At 44.5% G+C, this 26,253-nt stretch overlaps 1 protein-coding gene across 1 annotated transcript in view; it reads right to left on the bottom strand.

The window, feature by feature from the left end:
• Positions 1 to 278: 278 nt before the first annotated feature.
• The window catches only part of LOC119965026 (ran-binding protein 17-like), a 1,262,848-nt gene continuing 1,236,873 nt past the window's right edge, over positions 279 to 26,253 (bottom strand). Inside the window, exons 27-28 of the mRNA XM_038795235.1 lie at positions 3,113 to 3,240; positions 279 to 578 (exon numbers count right to left, since the gene is read on the bottom strand). Of these exons, the coding sequence (XP_038651163.1) occupies positions 476 to 578; positions 3,113 to 3,240 (231 nt within the window). The 3' untranslated portion in view covers positions 279 to 475. The remainder of the gene's footprint in view (positions 579 to 3,112; positions 3,241 to 26,253) is intronic.

The raw sequence follows: 26,253 nt of genomic DNA, 5'->3' as shown, positions 1-26,253 counted from the left end.
TATTCACACATAACTAGGTAACTCTAACTCTGATTTTTGGCACTGACTACCAATATAATTTACACACATTTGAAATTCGACTGCTGCCCATCAGAGAAGTGTGCCACATTGTAGGCAAAATGTAATCGTATCAGAGTTATTGTGAATTGGCTCCACTGTAAACTAGAGTTTTTGGACCCAACATTAACTTTGGTTCGAACCTAGTGTTTGCACTGACACCAAGACCAGTGTCAGTCAGGTAATAAGTGAGGCATTAGTTCAGACACCAACTCAACCTGTATTTTCACTGGATTTTATTAGTGAGTACATGAGTACATCCCTACATCCCTCCCAATCCCAAGAAGAGCATCATTGTCTCGAGCACCAAGGTGAAAAATACATTTTATTTTGTGGCAGCAACAAAATGTACTGGCATAAGGCTCACTGTCCTGGGAACTGTGGATCCCTCCGATTGTCTCTACCTCTGCGTTCAGGATTAGCTCATCATATACACGGTGCCGACAGGGGTATTGGCAGCTGTGCTGATGCGTAAAATCTCGGTCACATCACGTTTAAACACCGACATGTTCTGTGTAAACCTGCAATTGGGGAAGAAATCAAACAGGATCAGGATGTCTACATTCAAAGGGAATCACATTTAAAAAACAAACAACTGAAAAATAAGTCTGTGTCTGAATTTTAAAAAACCTTTTCCCTTTAGCTTTTACCTTTGCTGGAGGTACCAGTCTGCTAGCATCACACCCAAGAGTCAATTCTTCATGTGAATACAAACAGTAAAGGAATGATTTTAATCCTCACCCCCAAACCTCACTAGAGGAAATTGGATGGAAGCGGGTATTGAAATACAAGCATGAAATCACACTACCCTTTCAACCTTAGTTCCTGGATGGTTGAAGCCTCACTCAGGTTGTACCCTTCTGAATTGATGCAAATTGGCAGTCTCATTACACATAGTGACTTAGAACCATTTTAATGATCTGCTGAGTAAAGTGCCACTCTGGATGCTCAGCTCAGCAGAAGCTCAGTATAAGGTGAGGTTGAAACCTGCTTTTGTAGCTGAAACAGGAGGGTTCCTTGAGGACAATACTGCTCTTCCACTTCACCGTTTGTCCCCTTTTGATTCCACTTGCCCCCTGACAACCTACTTGACTAGCAGTTTGTAGAACCAAATACCAGAAAGCAATTTACATTGGGTGGCCTCTGATATTAAATGGCAAGTACCCAGCAAGTTGCTCTGAATGCCTATTTCAGACGGGATCTACCACATTCAATGAGGCTCATCTCTTAAAATGGACTGAGCTTGCACCTCAGAATTGCAGAATTGTTAGGCGCAGTATACAGGTACTATTCCCTCTCTCTCTCACCAATGCACACTTTCCCCTTTCACACACTCTCACCCCTCTCTTTCATCCACTCACACTCGCCCCTCTTTCTCTCACACATGCACTCTACCCTCTCTCACTCACACACACTGTCACCTTTCTCTCTCACACAAACTCTTAACTTTTTTCTCTCACACCCGCACACTCAGACACACACATTCTCCCCTCCCACACACACACTCTTCCCTTCCCCACACACTCTCCCCTCTTTTTCTCTCTCACACAATCACACTCTCCTCTCTCTCACACAGTCACACTCTCCCCTCTCTATCAGACGCACACTCTCCTCTCTCACACGCACATTCTCTTCTCTCCCACACACACTCTCTCCCTCTCTCTCACATACAGGCACACCTTCCCCTCTCACACACATGCATTCTCCCTCTCACACAGCACACTTTGCCCTCTCTCTCACACACATACATACACACTCCCCCTCTCTCTGACACACACACACTTTCCTCTCTCGCTCTCACACCTACATTCTCTTCTTTCTCTCTCATACACACACACAGACTCTCTCTCTCTCTCTTTCATTCTCACACATGCAATCTCCCCTCTCTTTTTCTCACACGCTCTCCTCTCTCTCGTCCACGCACACTCTCCCCTCTCCCACACACACTCTTCCCTCTGTATACCAAGAACTGGGATTCCGTTGCAACAGCTATGCTTCCACATACCAAATGTAAAAGTTCAGTTGGTGGTCTGCAGGTACTGGGAAATAGTAGGGGGTGATGTTTCAGATGGAGAAGGTGGTGGGGGATCAGGGGCCCAGGTGCATGATAGTGACGGGTGTGCTGGAGGGGAGCTTGGTGGCATTGGAAAGCGCATATGGCCCCAATTGGGATGATGCAGGGTTCATGAAGAGAGCATTGGGTACCATTCCGGCTATGGATACCCATGAGATTTTTACGCCCGAGGGACAGAGGGTATTTGTTTTTCTCCCCAATGCACAAGGCGCTTTGGAGGATTGACTTTTTTGTGGTGGGAAGGTGCTGTTGGCCAGAGTTAAGAGGACAGATTTTATTCGGCAATCATGATCTCGGATCACGACCAGCATTGGATGGATGTGGTATTGGAAGGGGGCAGTCCAGAACCCGGGGTGGAGGATGGATGTGGGGCTGTTGGCAGATCGGAGCTTCTGTGACAAGTTAAGGAAGGTGATTGAGGAGTATATGCAGTTCAATTGCACGGGGGAAGTTTCAAGCTCGGTGGTTTGGAAGGTTCTGAAGGTGGTGGTGAGGGGGGAGGTGATCTCGTTTAAGACCAAGGTGGAGAGGGAGAAGAGTAAAGAACTCCAATGACTGATAGAAGATATTTTGATGGTGGATGGGAGGTTTGCAGGTGACCCAGACCCAGGCTCCTGGCGAGGTTTGGCCTATTGTCCATGGGAAAAGCGGTGCATCAGTTGAGAAGAGTGAGGGGGGCTTTCTATGAGTATGAGGAGAAGGCAGGTCGTCTATTGGCAGGTCAGCCTCGTAGTGAGGTCGCGACGAAGGAGATCGCCCAAAAAAGTGACTAAGTGTCATTGGATAGCAGTGGGGAACGCGCCGGCAGAGCTGGCGGGAAACTTCCTTCAAAACCCGCCACAGATGAGCTTAGAAATCTTTGGGGAGAGTCAGGCCCAATGTATCGATGGATGGACAACTACGTTTGCCTCTGTAAAATATGGACCTTGATTATGACATGACACCATCATCATTTAACTTGAATTCATTGGCTCAGCTTACCTGTCTCTGTTCTTGATGAGCAAATTCTGTTCCACTCCTTCCATTAACTTCTCAAAACATGCGTTCAGTGTTTGCTGCTGCTCAAGGCCCTGGCTGCTTATCAAATTGCTTCTCAACTCACCGAAATACTGCAATTAGCAAGCACAGTGAGTAAAAAAATCAACTGAGTTTCACTGCACAGCACTCACAGTGTTAACTTCTGAGTGAATTTTGGTCTCAATTCTTTAGGCTCCAAACCTGAAGCTTAACTGTGCTCAATCACCAGGATATTCAGTGTAGAGGCATACTAGTGTGAAAGATGTGACAGAAGAAATAGTTCAAGAGTTGAAAAAACGTGTCAACATGAAATGAAAATATGGACGTGAGCTGCTCTGAAGAAAATCGATCTTTTCAGTCAAAGTTACAGAGCGAATTTCATTAACATAGAACATTACAGTACAGCACAGTACAGGCCCTTCAGCCCACGATGTTGTGCCGACTATTTATCCTAATCTAAGATCAACCTAACCTACACCCCTTCAATTTACTGCTGTCCATGTGCCTGTCTAAGAGTCGCTTAAATGCCCCGAATGACACTGACTCCACCATCTCTGCTGGCAGTGCATTCCACACACCCACCACTCTCTGTGTAAAGAATCTACCTCTGACATCTCCCCTATACCTTCCTCCAATCACCTTAAAATGATGTCCCCTCATGACAGCCATTTCCACTCTGGGGAAAGGTCTCTGGTTATCCACTCTATCCATGCCTCTCATCACCTTGTACACCTCTATCAAGTTACCTCTTTGCCTTCTTTGCTCCAGTGAGAAAAGCCCTAGCTCCCTCAACCTTTCTTCATAAGACATGCCCTCTAGTCCAGGCAGCATCCTCGTAAACCTCCTCTGTACCCTCTCCAAAGCATTCACATCCTTCCTATAACGAGGCAACCAGAACTGGACACAATATTCCAAGTGTGGTCTAACTAGAATTTTATAAAGCTGCAGCAAAACCTCGCGGCTCTTAAACTCAATCCCCCTGTTAATGAAAGCCAACACACCATACGCCTTCTTAACAACCCTATCAACCTGGGTGGCAACTCTGAGTGATCTATATACGTGAACTCCAAGATCCCTCTGTTCCTCCACACTTCCAAGAATCCTGTCTTTAACCCTGTATTCAGCATTCAAATTCAACCTCAACCTTCCAAAATGAATTACTTCACATTTATCAAGGCCATGGTCCATCTGCCACTTCTCAGCCCAGCTCTGCATCCTGTCAATGTCCTGTTGTAACCTGCAACAACCCTCAACACTATCCACAACTCCCCCAACCTTTGTGTCATCGGCAAACTTATTAACCTACCCTTCCACTTCCTCATCCAAGTCATTCATAAAAACCACAAAGAGCAGAGGTCCCAGAACAGATCCTTGTGGGACACCACTGGTCACCGACCTCCAGGCAGAATACTTTCCATCCACTACCACTCGCTGTCTTCTTTCGGTCAGCCAATTCTGTATCCAGACAGCCAAATATCCCTGTATCCCATGCCCCCTAACTTTCTGAATGAGCCTACCATGGGGAACCTTATCAAATGCCTTACTGAAATCCATATACACCACATCCACTGCCCGACCTTCATCATTGTATCTCGTCACATCCTCAAAGAATTCAAAGAGGATTGTGAGGCAAGACCTGCCCCTCACAAAGCCATGCTGACGATCTTTAATCAAACTATGTTTTTCTAAATAATCATAAACCCTATCTCTCAGAATCCTTTCCAATATTTCTCTGATAACAGACGTAAGACTGATTGGTCTGTAATTCCCAAGGATATCCCTATTCCCTTTCTTGAACAGGGGAACAACATTCGCCTCCTTCCAATCATCCGGTACTAATCCAGTGGAGAGTGAGGACACAAAGATCATCGCCAACAGCGCAGCAATCTCCTCCCTCGCTTCCCGCAGTAACCTTGGGTATATCCCGTCAGGCCCAGGGGACTTATCTATCCTGATGCTTTTCAAATTTCCAGCACATCCTCCTTCTTAATATCAACCTGTTTGAGTCTATCAACCTGGTTCACAGTCCTCATGAGCAACAAGGTCTCTCTCTCCAGTGAATACTGAAGCAAAATATTCATTTAGGGCCTCCCCCATCTCCTCAGACTCTAGGCACAAGTTCCCTCCACTATCCCTGATCGGCCCTACTCTCACTCTGCTCAGCCTCTTATTTCTCACGTGTCGAACGAGTTGGGGTTTTCCCTAATCCTTCCCTCCAGGGCTTTTTAATGCATCCTTCTAGCTCTCCTCAGTCCATTTTTGAGTTCCTTCCTGGCTACCTTGTAACCCTCAAGAGCCGAGTCAGACCCCTGCTTCCTCAACCTTACGTAAGTTTCCTTCTTCCTCTTGACTAGAAGAAGCTCCACTTCTCTTGGCATCCAAGGCTCCGTCACCTTACCATTCCTTCCTGTCTCAGTGGACAAAAGTAACCAGCACCCGGAGCAAGTGCTTCTCAAACAACCCCCACATTACTGTTGTGCATTTCCCCAAGAACAATTGTTCCCACTTTATGCTCCTCAGCTACTGTCTAATAGCAGTATAATTTCCCCTCCCCAAATTAAATACCTTTGCATACTGTCTGTTCCTATCCCTCTCCATAACCATGGTAAAGGTCAAGGAGTTGTGGTCACTGTCACCGAAATGTTCTCCCACCAAGACATCTGAGACCTGGCCTGGTTCGTTGCCGAGCACCATGTCTAATATGGCCTCCCCCCTAGTCGGCCTATCTACATATTGAGTCAGGAACCCTTCCTGTACACACCTGACAAAATTTGCTCCATCAAAACCATTTGCACTAAGGAGGTTCCAGTCAATATTAGGGAAGTTGAAGTCACCCATGACAACAACTCTGTTACTTCTGCACCTTTCCAAGATCTGCTGCCCAATCTGTTCCTCCATCCTTTTGCTGCTATTGGAGGATCTGTAGAAAACTCCCAATAAAGTGACTGCTCCTTTCTTTTTTCTGACTTTCACCCATATTGACTCAGTAGACAAACCCTTCTCAACTACCTCCTTTTCTGCAGCTGTGGTGCACTCCCTAATTAACAGTGCCACCCCCCCTCCTCTTTTACCTCCCTCCCGATTCTTCTGGAAACATCTAAACCCCGGAACATCTAACAACCATTCCTGTCCCTGTGAAATCCATGTCTCCGTAATGGCCACAACATCGTAGTTCCAAGTACTGATCCATGTTCTAAGTTCATCTCGCTTATTCCTGACACTCCTTGCATTGAAACAGACACACTTTAACCCATTCCACTGAGTGCAACTTTGCCCTATCAACTGTCTATCGTGTTAAGTAATGGGTTAATGGACATTAACATTCGTTGTCTCATTTATGATAAGTATCCAATAATTGACACTGATATATAAAAGGGCTTCAGGTGGCCTTTGTGTCAGGTGATGTGATGGTCGAGTTTTGTGCAGAGTCTGTTGAAGTAAATTAAAGGTGTTTGTGGAAAAGGAGCAGAACCTTTGACTCTTTATAAGATATATGGCTGAACCTAGGATAAAGATGGCTGGATATGACTACCCCCCTTATTTTCTGAAAGGGGATCGTATGACCAATGGAGAAGTGCAGTAGTTATGTGGACTAAGGGAACGAGAAAACAAGGTATGGCATTGGCTCTTTCTAACTTATGACAGTAAAATCCGGAGCAAAGTGTTTCCTGAGCTGGAATTGGAAGAGTTAGACTCAGAAGAAGGTCTGCAGACTCTATTACATTATATGGATAAGATTTATAAGAAGGATGACTTATTAAATGTGTATGAAGCATGGTCGGAATTTGATAGGTTCTGGAAAATAGAGGATTTCTCCATTGCAGACTATATAATGGAATTTGGCAGACTATATAAAAGGCTGCAGAAACACAACCTGGAATTTCCACAGTCTGTTGGCTTCAAATTAATTGACTGCGCTAGAGTGAGCAACATGGATAGGCTCCCGGTTTTGACAGGAGTCCAGTTTGCGGATAAGGATATCTTATTCGATCAGATGAAATGAAATGAAATGAAAATTGCTTATTGTCACAAGTAGGCTTCAAATGAAGTTACTGTGAAAAGCCCCTAGTCGCCATATTCCGGCACCTGTTCGGGGAGGCTGGTACGGGAATTGAACCATGCTGCTGGCCTGCCTTGGTCTGCTTTCAAAGCCAGCGATTTAGCTTTAAAAAGGTCTCTGGGGAAACATTTGATTCCGATGGCTCTGATGACTCAAATAGGTCAGCCTGCAATAAAGGAGAATGTGGAAGATACACTACTAACAGAATGGCGAAATCGTACGGCTACAAACAGGTTCCAAGATGATAGAAGGAGATCGGGACCCGGAAATTATGAAGGCAGAAACCCAGTTAGAACCTGCAATAGGAAGATGAACCGCAGAAATGCACGGGGCATGATAAATCAATGGTTTCGATGTGACTCTCAATACCATTATGCTTTCAACTGTCCAGCACATTATAACAGAGTGTTTGAAGCGACACATGACACGGAAGAGACAGAAGAGGATAAAGATAGTTACCAGAAAGAAGGCATTGTCCTATTAGCAAGCAGTTTTACGCCGGTAATAAGGGTGTTGGTTGCAGAATCCTTCAATTGTGCTGTATTGGACAGTGGCTGCACATCTACTTTGTGTGGGATTGACTGGTTAAAATGTTACCTGGACTCCTTGAATGCTGAAAATCGTAACAAGGTTAAGGAATTTGAAAGTTCCACAAGTTTCAGGTTTGGGGATAATAATACTCTGAAGTCACTGAAAAGAGTGGTGATCCCTTGCAATATTTCCGGAGAGAATCATTTCATTAGCAGGGATGTTGTATCAAGTGAGATACCTTTGCATCTGAACAGACCGTCGATGAAGAAACTGGATGTGGAACAGGTTAAGGCAATAGCTTTTGGAAAGAGGGTGGACTTACAATTTACACAGTCGGGACACTATTGTATTTGATTACTGACAAATAATATTTCAAGTACAGTTGTTAAGGATGTGTTAATGGCAATTGAAAATGGGATTTTAGTTGATAAAAAGCTTTTTGTATTAAAACTGCATAGACAATTTGTGCATCCGTCTCCTTGGAGGCTAAAAAATGTATTAAAGGATGCAGGGGTAAGGAATGAAGAGACTGTACTCAGCTAATAGAACAGGTTAGTGATCGCTGTGAAGTTTGTAGGAAGTACAGAAGGACACCAGCACGACCGATAGTAACCCTACCTTTGGCCAGGGATTTTAACGCCATTGTGGCCATGGACCTTAAGATCTGGGTTAAAGCCAATAATATATTTATTTTGCATTTAGCAACCAGATTTAGTCAATCAACGATTGTACAAAATAAAGAAAAGAGAGTGATTCTCGATCAAATCGTGGAAAAATGGGTAGGGACAGGAATGGGCCCACCACCAAAATTCCTTACGAACAATGGGGAGAATTTGATAATGATGAGTTTAGGGATATGTGTGAAAACGTGAATATCAGAGTTCTGAATACGGCTGCAGAAAGCCCATTTAGTAATGTTGTGTGTGAAAGAAACCATGCGGTAATAGATGACATACTCTGGAAAATTTTGGAGAATCGACCAAACTGCAAGCTAAATTCAGCTTTAGCATGGGTGGTACATGCAAAGAATTCATTGCAGATGGTTGGGGGCTATAGTCCTTATCAATTAGTGTTTGGTAGAAATCCTAAAATTCCGTCCATTTTGGATGACCAGCCTCCAGCTTGGGAAGGGACTATAATTAGCTCTGCCTTTGCTGAGGATTTAAATGCATTACATAGCAGTCGAAAAGCTTTTTTGGAAGCAGAAGTCTCTGAAAAAATTCACAGAGCTTTGAGGCATAATGTACAGCCATCAAATACCGTTTGTCAGCAAGGAGACATAGTATACTATAAGAGAGAGAATTTTAATGAATGGAAAGGCCCAGGGAAGATCATAGGCATTGATGGCAAAACAATTACTTTGCAACATGGCAATCAAACTGTTAGGGTACATTCATCAAGGATAATGGGTACAGATTACAAATTTTCAAATTTAGACAAAACAGACAGACATGACGAGGAACCAGGGTCATCTGGTACGCACATGTTACAGAACTATGAGGACCAGTTAACTGATATAGACAGGGTTTCTATAGAGGAACATGACACTCCTGCTGATTAGAACAGGCCATTTTTCCAAAAGGACAACTGCCAAAAGTTGGTACAAAAGTGACATACTTGCCTGAAGGGTCTAGTCAATGGCAGGATGCAACTGTTATTAGTAGAGCAGGGGAGGCCACTGGAAAGTATAAATATTGGTTGAATGTACAGCATTCAGGGGAAGGAGTCAAGACAATGGATTGGGAACACAAAGTTCAAAAATGGAGGGCACAGAAACATAGTGCCAGTTCAGTTAGTACATCAGATAGTGAACAGGTCCGCAGGAAAAGGTCGAGAACTATTGAAAGGACATCCCACAGCAGCAGGGAAAGATCAAGCAGTAGCAGTACAGAACGAGATACCAGGCGGGAGAGGGGACATAGTTCATGAAGGTCTTGGAACATGAGTGAGACTACAAATACTAATAGGAGTAGAAGCCCACATGCACGTGAGATTTTGGTGGCTTCCAATAAGTTCGATGAAAAAGTTATCAAAGATGCCAAACAGCAAGAACTGCATAGTTGGAGTGTTTTTGGGTATACACGGAAGTACCGGATAGGGGACAAAGAGCTCTATCCCACAGATGAATTTGCATGGGAAAGGTTCTTCCTGATGGAACTTATAAGGCAAAGGCCAGGCTTGTGGCGAGGGGATTTGAAGAAAACTCAGAGGTTCAGGATTTAAGGGTAGATTCACCTATGGCAGGAAAGGTTATTTTAAAGATCTTCTTGGCTCTATTAGCCACAAAGGTATGGGAATGCAAATCTATAGATATAAAAGCTGCTTTCTTGCAGGAGTATCAGCACCAGAGATACATTTGTCTCCGTCCTCCTAAAGAGGCAGCTAACACAGAAGGGTTACTCTGGAAGTTGAACAAATGTGTATATGGATTAAATGATGCATCTAGAGTCTGGTATATTTCGGTAAGGTCAGTTTTGTTAAAGTTAGGCTGTTGCCAGTTGAAAGCAGATCCGGCAATGCTTTGCTGGCACTATAAAGGAAATCTTTCTGGTATCTTTATAATGCATGCCGATAATTTTTTGTGGGGTGGGACTAGTGATTTCGAAGCTATTGTAATCTCTGGCTTGAGGAAAGAATTCAGGGTTAGAAGTCAGGCTTCCGGTGCATTTAAATATATTGGACTGGAAATCGGACAGACTAAGTGCAGGGCAACTTTACGTCAGCAATCTTATTTGGAAAGCATCAGCCCAATAGCAATTAGCCGTGGCCGGGTTTCACAAAAAGACGCAATGGTTTCAAAGATGGAAAAAGAGCAAAAAAAGTAACTGCGAAGTTTAATTGGGCGACTGAATTGGTTAGGTAGACAGACTAGACCGGATGTGAGTTTTGGTGTCTTAGAGTTGAGTACAAAAATGAATGATCCTAAAGTGGAAGACATAATAAGAGCAAATAAAGCGTTGGTCAAACTAAAAATGCAGGAGTGTGTTTTGAGGTTCCCGGTTTTAGGTGACCGTCGGCACTTGAAACTCATAGTTTATAGTGATGCGTCCTATGCAAATGTATGTGATGGGGTTTCAAGCGCAGGAGATTTTATAATTTTCCATTTGGGGAACAATGGTAAATGTTGCCCACTTGGATGGGAAACAAAGAAAATAAGGAGAGTTGTCAAAAGCACTTTGGCTTCTGAGACGTTAAGCCTTGTAGAGGCGGTGGATATGGCCTTTTATATAACTCAGATACTGACAGAAATTTTGGGATTAGGGGATTTGGGTAATATGCCTGTCACATTGTGACTGTCACATTGACAATAAATCCCTGTGGGAAAATGTGCACTCTACAAAAAGTGTCAACGAAAAAAGGTTAAGGATAGACATCACAAGTTTGAAGCAGATGTTGGACAGAGGAGAAGTAGCAAAAATTAAATGGGTTGACAGTAGCTATCAATTGTCAGGCTGTTTTACAAAAGGAGGGGCTAGCTCACTGAAACTTTTGGATATTGTTAATGAAGGGCGCCTGTTTCTGTGACTTTTTTTTCTTCTTCTAAATGAAAAAAAAAGGGGGGAAATTGCGTGTGTGTTTTTGACTTTCTTGTAATTTCTTTTCTCCAAGGAAGTGGAGACTGTTAAGTAATGGGTGAAAGGACCTTCAAATTAATTGTCTCATTTCTGTTAAGTATCCAATAATTGACACTGATATGTAAAGGGGCTTTAGGTGGTCTTTGTGTCAGGTGATGTGATTTCGAAGTTAGAGTTTTGTGCAAAGTCTGCTGACGTACATTAAAGGTGCTTGTGGAAAAGGAGCAGAACCTTTGACTCTTTATACAACAGCAGCTGAACGTATAACAAATCCTTCCTCAAGACTCGCTGCATACTATTTCTGCCTGTTCAACAGCCACCCTATCCTCTTGTCCATAGCTCTGGTTCCCACCCCCCTGCCAAACTAGCTTAAACCCTCCCGAAGAGCTCGAGCAAACCTCCCATCCAGGATATTGGTGCCCTGCCAGTGACTAGATTTTCAAAAGTCAAAATGGGGACAACCTGAGGTAATGCTTCTTCACAAGTCAAAGAGGTTACTCTTTGTAGATCCTCAGTTGCAACCCCTTCTCCACTTTCATCATGGTCCTACCTGAAACAAGTGAAATGGCCATAAGTAATCTCCTTCCTTATTTTCAAAATCGATTCCCTCAGAAGTTCCAAGTAAACCACCATTTGTGGATGCAAGCAATTCAGGAGCACGCTTCCAACCATCATGCTGCCGATTTTCCTCCCACCTCACCTGGAAGTGTAATCCATGCCTTAATTGGAAAAGTCATGTTGCGAAACAGGAGAATATGCCAACTGTAGGACTCACCATCACAAACTGTGCTGACTGTAGGACTTATCACCACAAACTGTGCGGACTGTCGGACTAAACATCACAAACTGTGCGGACTGTCGGACTAAACATCACAAACTGTGCCGATTGTAGGACTCCCCATCACAAACTGTGCTGACTGTAGGATGCACCATCAAAAACTGTGCTGACCGTAGGACACACCATCACAAAATTTGCTGACTGTAGGACTTACCATCACAAACTGTGCTGACTGTAGGACTCACCATCACAAACAGTGCTGACTGTAGGACTCACCATCACAAACAGTGCTGACTGTCGGACTCACCATCACAAACTGTGCTGACTGTAGGACTCACCATCAAAAACTGTGCTGAATGTAGGACTCACCATCACAAACTGTGCTGACTGTCGGACTCACCATCAAAAACTGCTGACTGTAGGACACAGAATGTCACAAACTGTGCTGCCTGTAGGACACAGAATGTCACAAACTGTGCTGACTGTAGGATACAGAATGTCACTAACTGGGCTCACTGTATGACACAATGTCACAAACTGTGCTGACTGTAGGACACAGAATGTCACTAACTGGACTCACTGTAGGACACAGAATGTCATAAACTGTGCTGACTGTAGGACACAGAATGTCACAAACTGTGCTGACTGTAGGATACAAAATTTCACACACTGTGCTGGCTGTAGGACACAGAATGTCACAAACTGTGCTGACTGTAGGACACAGACTGTCACAAACTGTGCTCACTGTAGGACACAGAATGTCACAAACTGTGCTGACTGTAGGACACAGATTATGCAAACTGTGCTGACTGTAGGATACATAATGTCACAAACTGTGCTCACTGTAGGACACAGAATGTCATAAACTGTGCTGACTGTAGGACACAGATTATGCAAACTGTACTCACTGTAGGATACATAATGTCACAAACTGTACTCACTGTAGGACACAGAATTCCACAAACTGCTGACTGTAGGACACAGAATGTCACAAACTGTGCTGACTGTAGGACACAGAATGTCACAAACTGTGCTGACTGTAGGACACAGATTATGCAAACTGTACTCACTGTAGGATACATAATGTCATAAACTGTGCTCACTGTAGGACACAGATTATGCAAACTGTACTCACTGTAGGATACATAATGTCACAAACTGTACTCACTGTAGGACACAGAATTCCACAAACTGTGCTGACTGTAGAACACAGAATTCCACAAACTGCTGACTGTAGGACACAGAATTCCACAAACTGTGCTGACTGTAGGATACAGAATTCCACAAACTGTGCTTACTGTAGAACACAGAATGTCACAAACCGTGCTGAATGTGGGACACAGAATTTCACAAACTGCTGACTATTGGACACAGAATGTCACAAACTGTGCTGACTGTAGGACACAGAATTTCTCAAACTGTGCTGACTGTAGGACACAGAATGTCACAAACTGTGCTGACTGTAGGACACAGAATGTCACAAACTGTGCTGACTGTAGGACACAGAATTTCTCAAACTGTGCTGACTGTAGGACACAGAATGTCGCAAACTGTGCTGACTGTAGGACACAGAATGTCACAAACTGTGCTCACTGTAGGACACAGAATGTCACAAACTGTGCTGACTGTAGGACACAGAATGTCACACACTGTGCTGACTGTAGGACACAGAATGTCGCAAACTGTGCTGACTGTAGGACACAGAATGTCACAAACTGTGCTGACTGTAGGACACAGAATGTCACAAACTGTGCTGACTGTAGGACACAGAATGTCACTAACTGGGCTCACTGTATGACACAGAATGTCACAAACTGTGCTCACTGTAGGATACAGAATATGCAAACTGTGCTCACTGTGGGGTACAGAATGTCACAAACTGTGCTGACTGTAGGATACAGAATATGCAAACTGTGCTCACTGTAGGACACAGAATGTCACAAACTGTGCTCACTGTAGGACACAGAATGTCACAAACTGTGCTGACTGTAGGTCACAGAATGTCACAAACTGTGCTGACTGTAGGACACAGAATGTCACAAACTGTGCTGACTGTAGGACACAGAATGTCGCAAACTGTGCTGACTGTAGGACACAGAATGTCACAAACTGTGCTGACTGTAGGACACAGAATGTCACAAACTGTGCTGACTGTAGGACACAGAATGTCACACACTGTGCTGACTGTAGGACACAGAATGTCACACACTGTGCTGACTGTAGGACACAGAATGTCACTAACTGGGCTCACTGTATGACACAGAATGTCACAAACTGTGCTCACTGTAGGATACAGAATATGCAAACTGTGCTCACTGTGGGGTACAGAATGTCACAAACTGTGCTGACTGTAGGATACAGAATATGCAAACTGTGCTCACTGTAGGACACAGAATGTCACAAACTGTGCTCACTGTAGGATACAGAATTCCACAAACTGTGCTCACTGTAGGACACAGAATTCCACAAACTGTGCCCACTGTAGGACACAGAATGTCACAAATTGTGCTGACTGTTGGACACAGAATGTCACAAACTGCTGACTGTTGGACACAGAATTTCAGAAACTGTGCTGACTGTAGGACACAGAATGTCACAAACTGCTGACTGTAGGACACAGAATTTCACAAACTGTGCCCACTGTAGGACACAAGGCATCAAATAAAATGCCAGTGCAGTACACAGTGCAAACCAAAATTTATTTCTGCTTCTGGAGATTAAATGGGAAAGCTCAAAAATGGGCCATTTAAAAATGTAGCAAAGCTTGAGTACACCAGGACATTTCATGAAAAACTGGGATTGTTCCTGCAAAACCAAGATGTCTGGTCACTTTATGTTAAGCAACAAAGCTGCTAAATCCCCAGGTCCTGGTAATCTACATCTAAGGCTACTAATGGAGGAGGCCATGAAAATAGTATATGTGGCCTGTTGTCATCTTTGAAAATTCTGTACATTTTGGAACAGTTCCAACAAATTGGAGGGTGGGAAATGTAACCCTGCTATTTAAAAAATAAGTGTGGGAGAAAACTGGGAATTACAGACTGCCCAGCCTAACATCAGTAGTGGGGAAAATGTTAGAGTCCATTATAAAGGATGCGATAACAGGACACTTAGAAAATAACTTTCCAAGTTTGCTGACGACACAAAACGTAGTGGGAATGTCAGTGGTGAGGAGGATGTTAAAAGACTTCCAAGTTGATAGAGACAAGTTGAGTGAGAGGGCAAATGTATTGCAGATAACAGTATAATATGAAGAATTGTGAAGTTATCCACTTCAGCGTGAAAAACAGAATGTCGGAGTATTATTTAAATGGTGACAGTTTGGAGAATGTTGACGTACAAAGGGACCTGGGTGTCCTTGTACATTAGTCACCGAAAACAAGCATGCAGTGTTACAATATGTATATTGTATGGCAAATGAAGGGTTAACAATTTAATGTGAATGCATCCAACCACCAGAGGGTGATAAAGAGCATACATGTGGATCACATGATACCCTTGATTCGAGGAGTAGGTGATTAGGTGGGTTAGAGGGTAGTCATGTTTTCAGGAGCTCTGTAGATAGAATCATAGTTTAGTTTAACTGTAGTCTTGTAAATCTTAGTTGGCAAATCAAATCTATTTAATTGTAGTATTAATAAATTAGCTTTGTTACAAACATAGCTTGATGCTCTTTGTGAGATACTGCACTTCGAAGCCATCCTCACCCATAAAGCAAAGAACATCACATGATACCAGGAGTGGAAAGATTAAGGTACCAGGTCTGCTTGCTAAGATAGATAGAAAGGTTCAGCGAGAGAAGAGAAGTTTGAAAAAAATCTACGTGCAACAAAACTTGAAAAAAATTTGACCAGACTCTGACTCCATCGATGACGTCCAAGAACTTACCAGTCGAAGTGAGATGGAAGGTTTGCAAACTCCACGGCAATTTCGTACATCAGGTAAAGTAGATGTTAATTGGCGCCAATTTTAATTATATTTCTGTGGTGAATGTATAACCTATAAATCCACACTGTATATTACTGTGTCCCTGTGGGCTCCATCTGTGAGCCGTTGCACGGCTCTGCCCACAGGGGGCGATGAGGAGCATGTACAGGGCTCCGCCCTTGGCTCCACCCCCAGCAAGAAGTATAAAGTGCTGCGGTCTTGCGAGCCTGCCTTCAGTTCAGTTAGTCGCAGGCAGGCTCAGTTGTAAGTCGATTAAAGCCACAGTTTACTTCAACTTGTGTCTCTGAGTGAATTGATGGTCGCATCAATTTCTCTGCCCTACACCTAGACGTTGCCAGCAACCAGTGCAAAATAGCCCTGTTTCTAACAGTGGCTGGGTCACAAGCTCTAAAAATATTCAACTCATTCCAATTTGAGGGTGAGGTAGATAAAAAGTACAATAAAGTAATTGAAAAGTTTGACAAGCACTGCCAGTTGCAGCAAAACAAAACGTTTGAATGGTATGTGTTCAGGCAAAGAGTGCAAAAAGCAGATGAAACGCCTGACTGCTCCATAATGGATCTGAGACCGAAAGCACTGACATGCAATTTTTGGATGCTCCTGGACTCACTTCTGTGAGATCAGATAGTCTAAGGAGTAAAAAGTGACAAACTGCGGGAAAGGTTATTGCGAAAGTCTAATTTGACATTAGAAGGCACAATCAGTGTGTGTGGAGCAAGCGAACTTGCCAGGAGTGGTGAGGCCGTGGAATGCCCTACCTGCAACAGTAGTGAACTCGCCAACATTGAGGGCATTTAAAAGTTTATTGGATAAGCATATGGATGATAATGGCATAGTGTAGGTTAGATGGCCTTTAGTTTTTGACTTCCCATGTCGGTGCAACATCGTGGGCTGAAGGGCCTGTACTGCGCTATATCGTTCTATGTTCTATGTTCTATGAATCAGTTTTCTGAAATGTTGGTCGGAGAAAGTGGCGTGAAAATTAACAACGTGGCCGACGCCATTAATGCTGTGACGTACCTAAAAAAGCCATTTTACGCATGACATCACGAGCGCCATGATGTGTAAATGGTGTGGCAATCCCCACCAGATAAAAAAATACCCTGTGTTTGGAAAACCTGTGCGAAGTGTGTTAAATTAAACCACTATGCATCTCAGTGCAGATCGGGAACAAATTCGCAGCAGTTTAAAAAACTCAGTGACCTAGAAGATTCTTTCTTTGTCGAAATAGCGGAAAGTGTGGACAAAGCAAAACAGAAAACTTTAGATTCGGAAAGGTCAGTACAGATTTCCATTGTTCAAGATAATGATGATTGGACGATTCCTTTAATAATTAATGGAACGAACAAACAGATGAAATTGGATACAGGTGCATGAGCTAATCTCATTAATCAGACAGATATGGCCAAATTAAAAACAAAACCAATAGTTGACTAAAACAACTGTCAGTTGCGGGACTATAATGGCAATGTGATTACCACAGTGGGTACCTGCTACTTAACAGTTGAGTTCAAAGAGAAAAATATTCTGATTAAGTTTGAGATTATAGAACTAACAAAATCTTTATTATTGGGTGTTCAGGCATGTGATATTCTGCAACTTGTGAAACGCATTTACAGCTCGGACAGAATTTCATCTAATTGTAATGACCAGATTGAGGCCATTATTCAGAAATTTCCTCACGTCTTTCATGGTATGGGAACATTAACATTTGAGTATAAAATCCAGCTAAGAGCAAAGAACAGACCAGTAATTCATCCATCTAGGGGGGTACCAGATCCTTTAAGGGAGCGTTTAAAAGTGGAACATGAGCGTATGCAGCAGTTGGGAATAGTCACCAAAGTGGAAGAATTAACTGACTGGGTCAGTTCAGTGGTTTGTGTGAAGAAAGCCAGCGGTTATCTGAGAATCTGTATCGATCCCAAAGATCTGAGTAGAATATTAAGCGGGAACACTACCCGATTCCAAAAAGAGAGGAAATCACGAGTGAGATGCCAAGTGCCAAAATCTTTACCAAGCGAGACGCATCCAGAGTTTTTTAGCAACTAAAACTAGATAAGGCCAGTAAGAAACTCTGCACGTTTAACACATCAAACAGAAGATCTGACTATCCATTCTGTCTATGCCTCTCATAATTTTGTAGACCTCTATCAAGTCACCCCTCAACCTCTGTCGTTCCAGTGAGAACAAACGGAGTTTATTCAACCGCTCCTCATAGCTAATGCCCTCCATACCAGGAAACATCCTGGTAAATCTTTTCTGCACCCTCTCTAAATCCTCCACATCCTTCTGGTAGTGTGGCGACCAGAATTGCACACTATACTCCAAGTTTGGCCAAACTAATGTTCTATACAGCTGCAACATGACTTGCCAATTCTTGTACTCAATGCCCCGGCCAATGAAGGCAAGCATGCCGTGTGCCTTCTTGACTACCTTCTCCACCTGTGTTGCCCCTTTCAGCGACCTGTAGACCTGTACACCTAGATCTCTCTGACTTTCAATACTCTTTGGAGTTATATCATTCACTGTATATTCCCTACCTGCATTAGACCTTCCAAAATGCTTGACCTCACATTTCTCCGATTTAAACTCTATCTGCCATGTCTCCGCCCAAGTCTCCAAACTATCTCAATCCTGCTGTATCCTCTGACAGTCCTTATCGTTATCCGCAATTCCACCAACCTTTGCGTCATCTGCAAGCTTACTAATCAGACCAGTTACATTTTCCTCCAAATCATTTATATATACTACGAACAGCAAGGGTCCCAGCACTGATCCATGTGGAACACCACTAGTCACAGCCCTCCAATTAGAAAAGCACCCTTCCAGTGCTACTCTCTGCCTTCTACGACCTAGCCAGTTCTGTATCCACCTTGCCAGCTCACCCCTGCTCCCGTGTGACTTCACCTTTTGTACCAGTCTACCATGAGGGACCTTGTCAAAGGCCTTACTGAAGTCCACACAGACAACATCCACTGCCCTAACTGCATCAATCATCTCTGTGACCTCCTCGAAAAACTCTATCAAGTTAGTGAGACACGATCTCCCCTTCACAAAACCATGCTGCCTCTCACTAATACGTCCATTTGCTTCCAAATGGGAGTAGATCCTATCTCGAAGGATTCTCTCAAGTAATTTCCCTACCACTGAGGTAAGGCTCACCAGCCTGTAGTCACTGGATTATCTTTGCTACCCTTCTTAAACAAAGGAACAACATTGGCTATTCTCCAGTCCTCCGGGATATCACCTGAAGACAGTGAGGATCCAAAGATTTTTGTCAAGGCCTCAGTAATTTCCTCTCTAGCCTCCTTCAGCATTCTGGGGTAGATCCCATCAGGCCCTGGGGACTTATCTACCTTAATATTTTTCAAGACGCCCAACACCTCGTCTTTTTGGATCTCAATGTGACCCAGGCTATCTACACATCCTTCTCCAGACTCAACATCTACCAATTCCTTCTCTTTGGTGAATACTGATGCAAAGTATTCATTTAGCACCTCGCCCATTTCCTCTGGCTCCACACATAGATTCCCTTGCCTATCCTTCAGTGGGCCAACCCTTTCCCTGACTACCCTCTTGCTTTTTATGTACGTGTAAAAAGCCTTGGGATTGTCCTTAACCCTATTTGCCAATGACTTTTCGTGACCCCTTCTAGCCCTCCTGACTCCTTGCTTAAGTTCCTTCCTAATTTCCTTATATTCCACACAGGCTTCGTCTGTTTCCAGCCTTCTAGCCCTGACAAATGCCTCCTTTTTCTTTTTGACGAGGCCTACAATATCTCTCGTTATCCAAGGTTCCTGAAATTGGCTGTATTTATCATTCTTCCTCACAGGAACATGCCGGTCCTGAATTCCTTTCAACTGACACTTGAAAGCCTCCCACATGTCAGATATTGATTTACCCTCAAACATCCGCCCCAATCTAGGTTCTTCAGTTCCTGCCTAATATTGTTATAATTAGCCTTCCCCCAATTTAGCACATTCACCCTCGGACCACTCTTATCCTTGTCCACCAGCACTTTAAAACTTACTGAATTGTGGTCACTGTTCCCGAAATGCTCCCCTACTGAAACTTCTACCACCTGGCCGGGCTCATTCCCCAATACCAGGTCCTGTACAGCCCCTTCCCTAGTTGGACTGTCTACATATTGTTTTAAGAAGCCCTCCTGGATGCTCCTTACAAACTCTGCCCCGTCTAAGCCCCTAGCACTAAGTGAGTCCCAGCCAATATTGGGGAAGTTGAAGTCCCCCATCACAACAACCCTGTTGTTTTTACTCTTTTCCAAAATCTGTCTACCTATCTGCTCCTCTATCTCCCGCTGGCTGTTGGGAGGCCTGTAGTAAACCCCCAACATTGTGACTGCACCCTTGTTATTCCTGATCTCTACCCATATAGCCTCGCTGCCCTCTGAGGTGTCCTCCCGTTGTACAGCTGTGATATTCTCCCTAACCAGTAGCGCAACTCTGCCACCCCTTTTACATCCCCCTCTATCCTGCCTGAAACATCTAAATCCTGTAACGTTTAGCTGCCAATCCTGTCCTTCCCTCAACCAGGTCTCTATAATGGCAACAACATCATAGTTCCAAGTACCAATCCAAGCTCTAAGTTCATCTGCCTTACCCGTAATACTTCTGGCATTAAAACATATGCACTTCAGGCCATCAGACCCGCTGTGTTCAGCAACATCTCCCTGTCTGCTCTGCCTCAGAGCCATAGTGGCCCTATTCCCTAGTTCTCCCTCAATGCTTTCACCTTCTGACCTATTGCTCCGGTGCCCACCCCCCTGCCATACTAGTTTAAACCCTCCCGTGTGACACCAGTAAACCTCGCTGCCAGGATATTTATGCCTCTCCAGTTTAGATGCAACCTGTCCTTCTTATACAGGTCACACCTGTCCCGGAAGAGCTCCCAGATAACGGAAACCCTCCCTCCTACACCAGCTGTTTAGCCACGTGTTTAGCTGCTCTGTCTTCCTATTTCTAGCTTCACTGGCACGTGGCACAGGGAGTAATCCCGAGATTACAACCCGAGAGGTCCTGTTTTTTAACTTTTTGCTTAGCTCCCTGAACTCCTGCTGTAGGACCTCATGCCCCTTCCTGCCTATGTCGTTAGTACCAATATGTACAATGACCTCTGCCTGTTTGCCCTCCCCCTTCAGGATGCTCGCTACCCGTTCAGAGACATCCTGAACCCTGGCACCAGGGAGGCAACATACCATCCTGGATCACTTTCATGCCCACAGAAGCGCCTATCTGTGCCTCTGGCTATAGAATCCCCTATGGCTATTGCTCTTCTGCGCTTTGACCCTCCATTCTGAACATCAGAGCCAGCCGTGGTGCCACTGCTCTGGCTGCTGCTGATAGGCTGTCCCCCCGACAGTATCCAAAGGGGTATATCTGTTCGAGAGGGGGACAACCACAGGGGATTCCTGCACTGACTACCTGCCCTTTCTGGTGGTCACCCATTTCTCTGCTTGCACCTTGGGTGTGACCACATTTATATAACTGTTATCTATAATGCTTTCCGCCACCTGCATGCTCCTAAGTGCATCCAACTGCTGCTCCAACTGAACCATGTGGTCTGTGAGGAGCTCCAGTTGGGTGCACTTTCTGCAGATGAAGCCATCCGGGACGCTGGAAGCCTCCCAGACCTGCCACATCTCACAGTCAGAGCACTGCACCCCTCTAAGTGATATTGCGTCAATTTATTAGTAAATTAAATTTAAAAGTTTTTTAAAAAGTTACTGTTAACTGTATGTTTCCTAGCACTAGATTTCTACTATAAATGTGAAAGCTAAATACAGTACTCTCCAATCTCTGGCTTAGATACCCCTCTAAATTATAATTAAGTAATAAGTAATTATGTTTAATTAGTTTAACAATGCTTAATTTTTAAATTTAGTGTAGCTTCCCAACCAGCCAATCAGGTCACAGCTTTACTGTGATGTCACTTCAGAACCCCCCCACCCCACACAATTTGAAAAGGTAATAAAAATAACTAAAAAGTCACTTACCTTCCCAGGTTCTCAGATGCTCTCTGGTTCTCTCCCTGCAGATTAAAACTTACAGGCCAGAAGAAAGAGAGAGAACAAAACAGTAGGGAAAAAGCACCTTCTCCCACTCTGCACTGAATTACCTCACTGCACCAAATTACCAAGTTCCAAATTCCCACTCTGGATGTGCCTCACTCCGCCTGTGTCTCCTCACCTTGCGCAAAGCTTACTGAGTGCGCTTTCTGTCTGTCTTTTATACAGACCTCAGCTAACCAGGGTGACTCAAACTACTTAAGCTTCAAAGAGAAGAATACAATGTGCATCTTTGTGCCCCTAAACAGGCCTCAGGTGACTGACAGATAACTGCCTCTCAGCAATTAGGGTGGGGGCAGCTTCAGCCAATCAGACACTAATCTACACACTGAACTTTTAACTAAAAAACAGCAGAATTAGATTTACCACTTACCTTTCCTGATTACCTCACTGCACCAAATTACCAAGTTCCAGCTTCCCACTCTGGATGTGTCTCACTCTGGCTGTGTCTCCTCGACTTGCGCAAAGAGGAACATAATGCACGGCTTCTGTAGGTCATGAAGCGAATTGAAAGATTTGGTCCAAATCTGAACAGAGCCAAATGCCAATTTGTCATCTCCAGACTAATGTTCTTGGGTGATAAACTATCAGCTCAAGGAGTCCAGCCAGACACTGAAAAAATTGCAGCCATCACCAGAATGTCATGTCCAAAAGACAAAAAGGCAGTACTTAGAATGCGAGGTGTTGTCAACTTTTTGGGGAAATTCATACCAAAATTGGCATCACGGCACTGAGACAGCTAATCCGAAAAAACTTTATTTTCACTTGATCTGAGGAACACGACAGAGAGTGGTCTGACCTGAAGAGAGCACTCACCACAAGGACTGTTCTGTCCTTCTTCGATCGCAAGAGCAATACGAAGATCTCAACAGATGTCAGCAAAGACGGCACAGGCGCAGTGCTGTTACAGCAAACAAGTGAAGGGCAATGGCAACCAGTTCCATATGCTTCAAGTACGATGAAAGCAACCGAGCAGCGCAATGTGCAAATTGAAAAGGAGTGTTTGGGTCTACTCACGGGTATGGACAAATTCCATAACTACGTGTGTGGGTTACCCATTATTAAGAAAAACTTGAACGACATGTTTCAGAAACTACAGAGAATAGTTATGAAACTTCAAAGATACGATTTTGAGTTAGTCCACATTCCAGGAAAGGAGTTGTGCATCGGCTTCAACTATCATGTGCAACCGATGATGCAGGGACAACAGACATCATACAGATCATTGAAGGTCAAGCAATCCTGTTTGAAGAAAACCTGCCTGTCCTCTGATGATAAGTCGATGCTCATCAAAGAAGAAACAAGTAATGATGAAACTATCCAACGTGTGTTTAAGTACTTGCGGGCTGGTTGGTCCAAAGGAACTTGTTCCAACTACCGAAACATACGAGTAGAGCCTAGCAGTGTAAATGGATTCCTGTTTTGGAAAAATCATATTGTGACACCAACTTCTTTATGACAAATGACCCTCAGCAAGGTGCATGATGGCCACCTGGGGATGGAAAAATGTAAAAGAAGAGCTTGTGAGTCCGTTTATTAGCCAGGAAGTAACGATGATATTAGCAACCTTGTCACACAGTGAGAAACGTGTCAGAAGAACCAGTCCCATCAACAGAAGGAAGTACTTACAATGCATGAAATCGTCAAGACTTCATGGTCGAAAGTAGGCATTCATCTGTTTTTCTTCCATGGCAATTAATATTTGTTAGTCATTGACTACTTTTCGAACTATCCTGAGGTAATCAAGCTACCAAACTCAAGTTCGAAGGTAGCTTTGTAGCCTGGAGAGATTGCCCAAGGGTTCGGAGGTCAGCCCACATTCCGGAAGAAAATGACTGAGGCATCAATATAGTTGTGCACAGAGGCATCAATAATCAATATAGTTTTTTTTAAAAATAATTTTTATTAAGATTTTCACAAAATGTAAACAACAAAACAATATTAACCAAACAACCATAGTAAAAACCATAGAACAAAAACCAACTCCCCCCCCCCCCAGCAACTACAAAAACAAACAAAAGAAAACAACAAAAAGGGGAGAGATAAACATATCAAGGCTACAAAGAAACTTTTGCTAGGCATGGCATCCCATTCACCATAATGAGTGACAATGGACCGTGTTTTGACAGCAGCAAATGGACGGAATTCTCCAAACAGTACGACTTTCAGCATGTCACCTCCAGCCCACTTCATCCACAGTCCAATGAAAAGACTGAGAAGGGAGTACATATCGCCAAGAAAATACTTTAAAAAGCTTGGGATTCCAACAGCGACCCAAACATAGCTTTGTTAAGCTACAGAGCGGCATCACTTGCAACAGGATACGCATAATTGCTGATGAATCGAAAGATACGTACCCCGAGTCCCACCCCTTTGATGAGGCCGCATCTCACACCCAGCACACAACATGTGCCGCCGTCAAGTGAGCCGGGGCCCTCCGCCCTCAGAGGAGGATGCCCACCAGGGGCATCAAAGGCCATGAGACGTGGCAAGCAGCTGGCTGCCTCCACCTCAGATGTGCTTCCTTGAGACACACCTAGACAGAGTGGTAGAGCTAGGATGGCCAAACACATCGAGAATCAGTGAGGGCACCTGGGGAGGGGGTGGGAGGAATAGGTAGGGGATGAGGGGGCTGGATTGGGGCGGGGGGGGGGGGCAGCACCATCGGGAGGGTGGGTAATTGAAAAACACAACTAACGCCTTTGTGCACAACTATATTGATTATCTACAGGGGTTTGTTGGATGTGGCGGGTGTTATCTCTCCCCTTTTTGTTGTTTTCTTTTGTTTGTTTTTGTAGTTGCTGGGGGGGGGTTGGTTTTTGTTCTATGGTTTTTACTATGGTTGTTTGGATAATATTGTTTTGTTGTTTATATTTTGTGAAAATCTTAATAAAAATTATTTTTTTAAAAAACTATATTGATTATTGATGCCTCTGTGCACAGCTATATTGATGCCTCAGTCATTTTCTTCCGGAATGTGGGCTGACCTCCGAACCCTTGGGCAATCTCTCCAGGCAGGTCCCCCCTCCCCGTGGCACTCACCCACCCTCCGGCCGTGGACAGGTCCCGGAACTGTGTCCCATTCCTTGAGTGTTCAGATGTTGGCTGCTGCGTGTTGCCTCCCGCAGTGTTCAGGCACAGTGTCCAGGCATCAAGGTGTGATTGGGGTGCTAGACAATGACTCCCAGGTGCTACAAGGCCCGCCCACCCACGGCGATGCACTTGGGTTGTGTGAAGTGCTCACTTAACCATGATTGCCAATCCCCAACTGGCAATAGCCTTCAGCCGCATGGCCAGAGGCCTCTGCAGTCGGTGGGGGTTATGGGTGGTTGGTGGGGCAGACAGGCAGGGACAAAGTTAGCCCCCGGAACGGTTACACAAGATACAGGGGTTGGCATGGTGGTGCCGTGTGCAGTTGCCCCCAGGTTACCCCCTCCCAGCGTCTTCGCCCCCACCCTCCCATGGCGGCCCACCACTGCGGAGGGTCCCCCACCCCAGCTGGGGGCCCCTCCACCCTCCACCGAGCACTGGGATGGCAAGTAAAACGCCCCCTGGTCCTTTGCCTGTGAGCAATGATGGCTACTCGGGGGCCTCACGGTAGCATGGTGGTTAGCATCAATGCTTCACAGCTCCAGGGTCCCAGGTTCGATTCCCGGCTGGGTCACTGTCTGTGTGGAGTCTGCACGTCCTCCCCGTGTGTGCGTGGGTTTCCTCCGGGTGCTCCGGTTTCCTCCCACAGTCCAAAGATGTGCGGGTTAGGTGGATTGGCCATGCTAAATTGCCCGTAGTGTAAGGTTAATGGGGGGATTGTTGGGTTACGGGTATACGGGTTACGTGGGTATAAGTAGGGTGATCATTGCTCGGCACAACATCGAGGGCCGAAGGGCCTGTTCTGTGCTGTACTGTTCTATGTTCTATGTACTCACCTCCTCAGCTGTCCACAGAAGACCTTCCGTCAGGTTCACGTTTTTAAAAAGGAGTACTAAACGGCCCAGCGTGAGCATTTGCAGGTGAGGCCACTGAATGACGGGAGGGCGTTGGATGTGGGGTGACTCTCATTAACTGTATGGAAATAATGTTTAAGATGTGATAATTGGTTTCTCACCACGCTACGGCGAGATCCCGATT

Source organism: Scyliorhinus canicula, chromosome 4 (genome assembly GCF_902713615.1).
Source record: "Scyliorhinus canicula chromosome 4, sScyCan1.1, whole genome shotgun sequence".
Lineage (NCBI taxonomy): Eukaryota > Metazoa > Chordata > Chondrichthyes > Carcharhiniformes > Scyliorhinidae > Scyliorhinus > Scyliorhinus canicula.
Note: the sequence above shows the minus strand (reverse complement) of the source record. Positions and strands in the feature narration are given on the sequence as shown.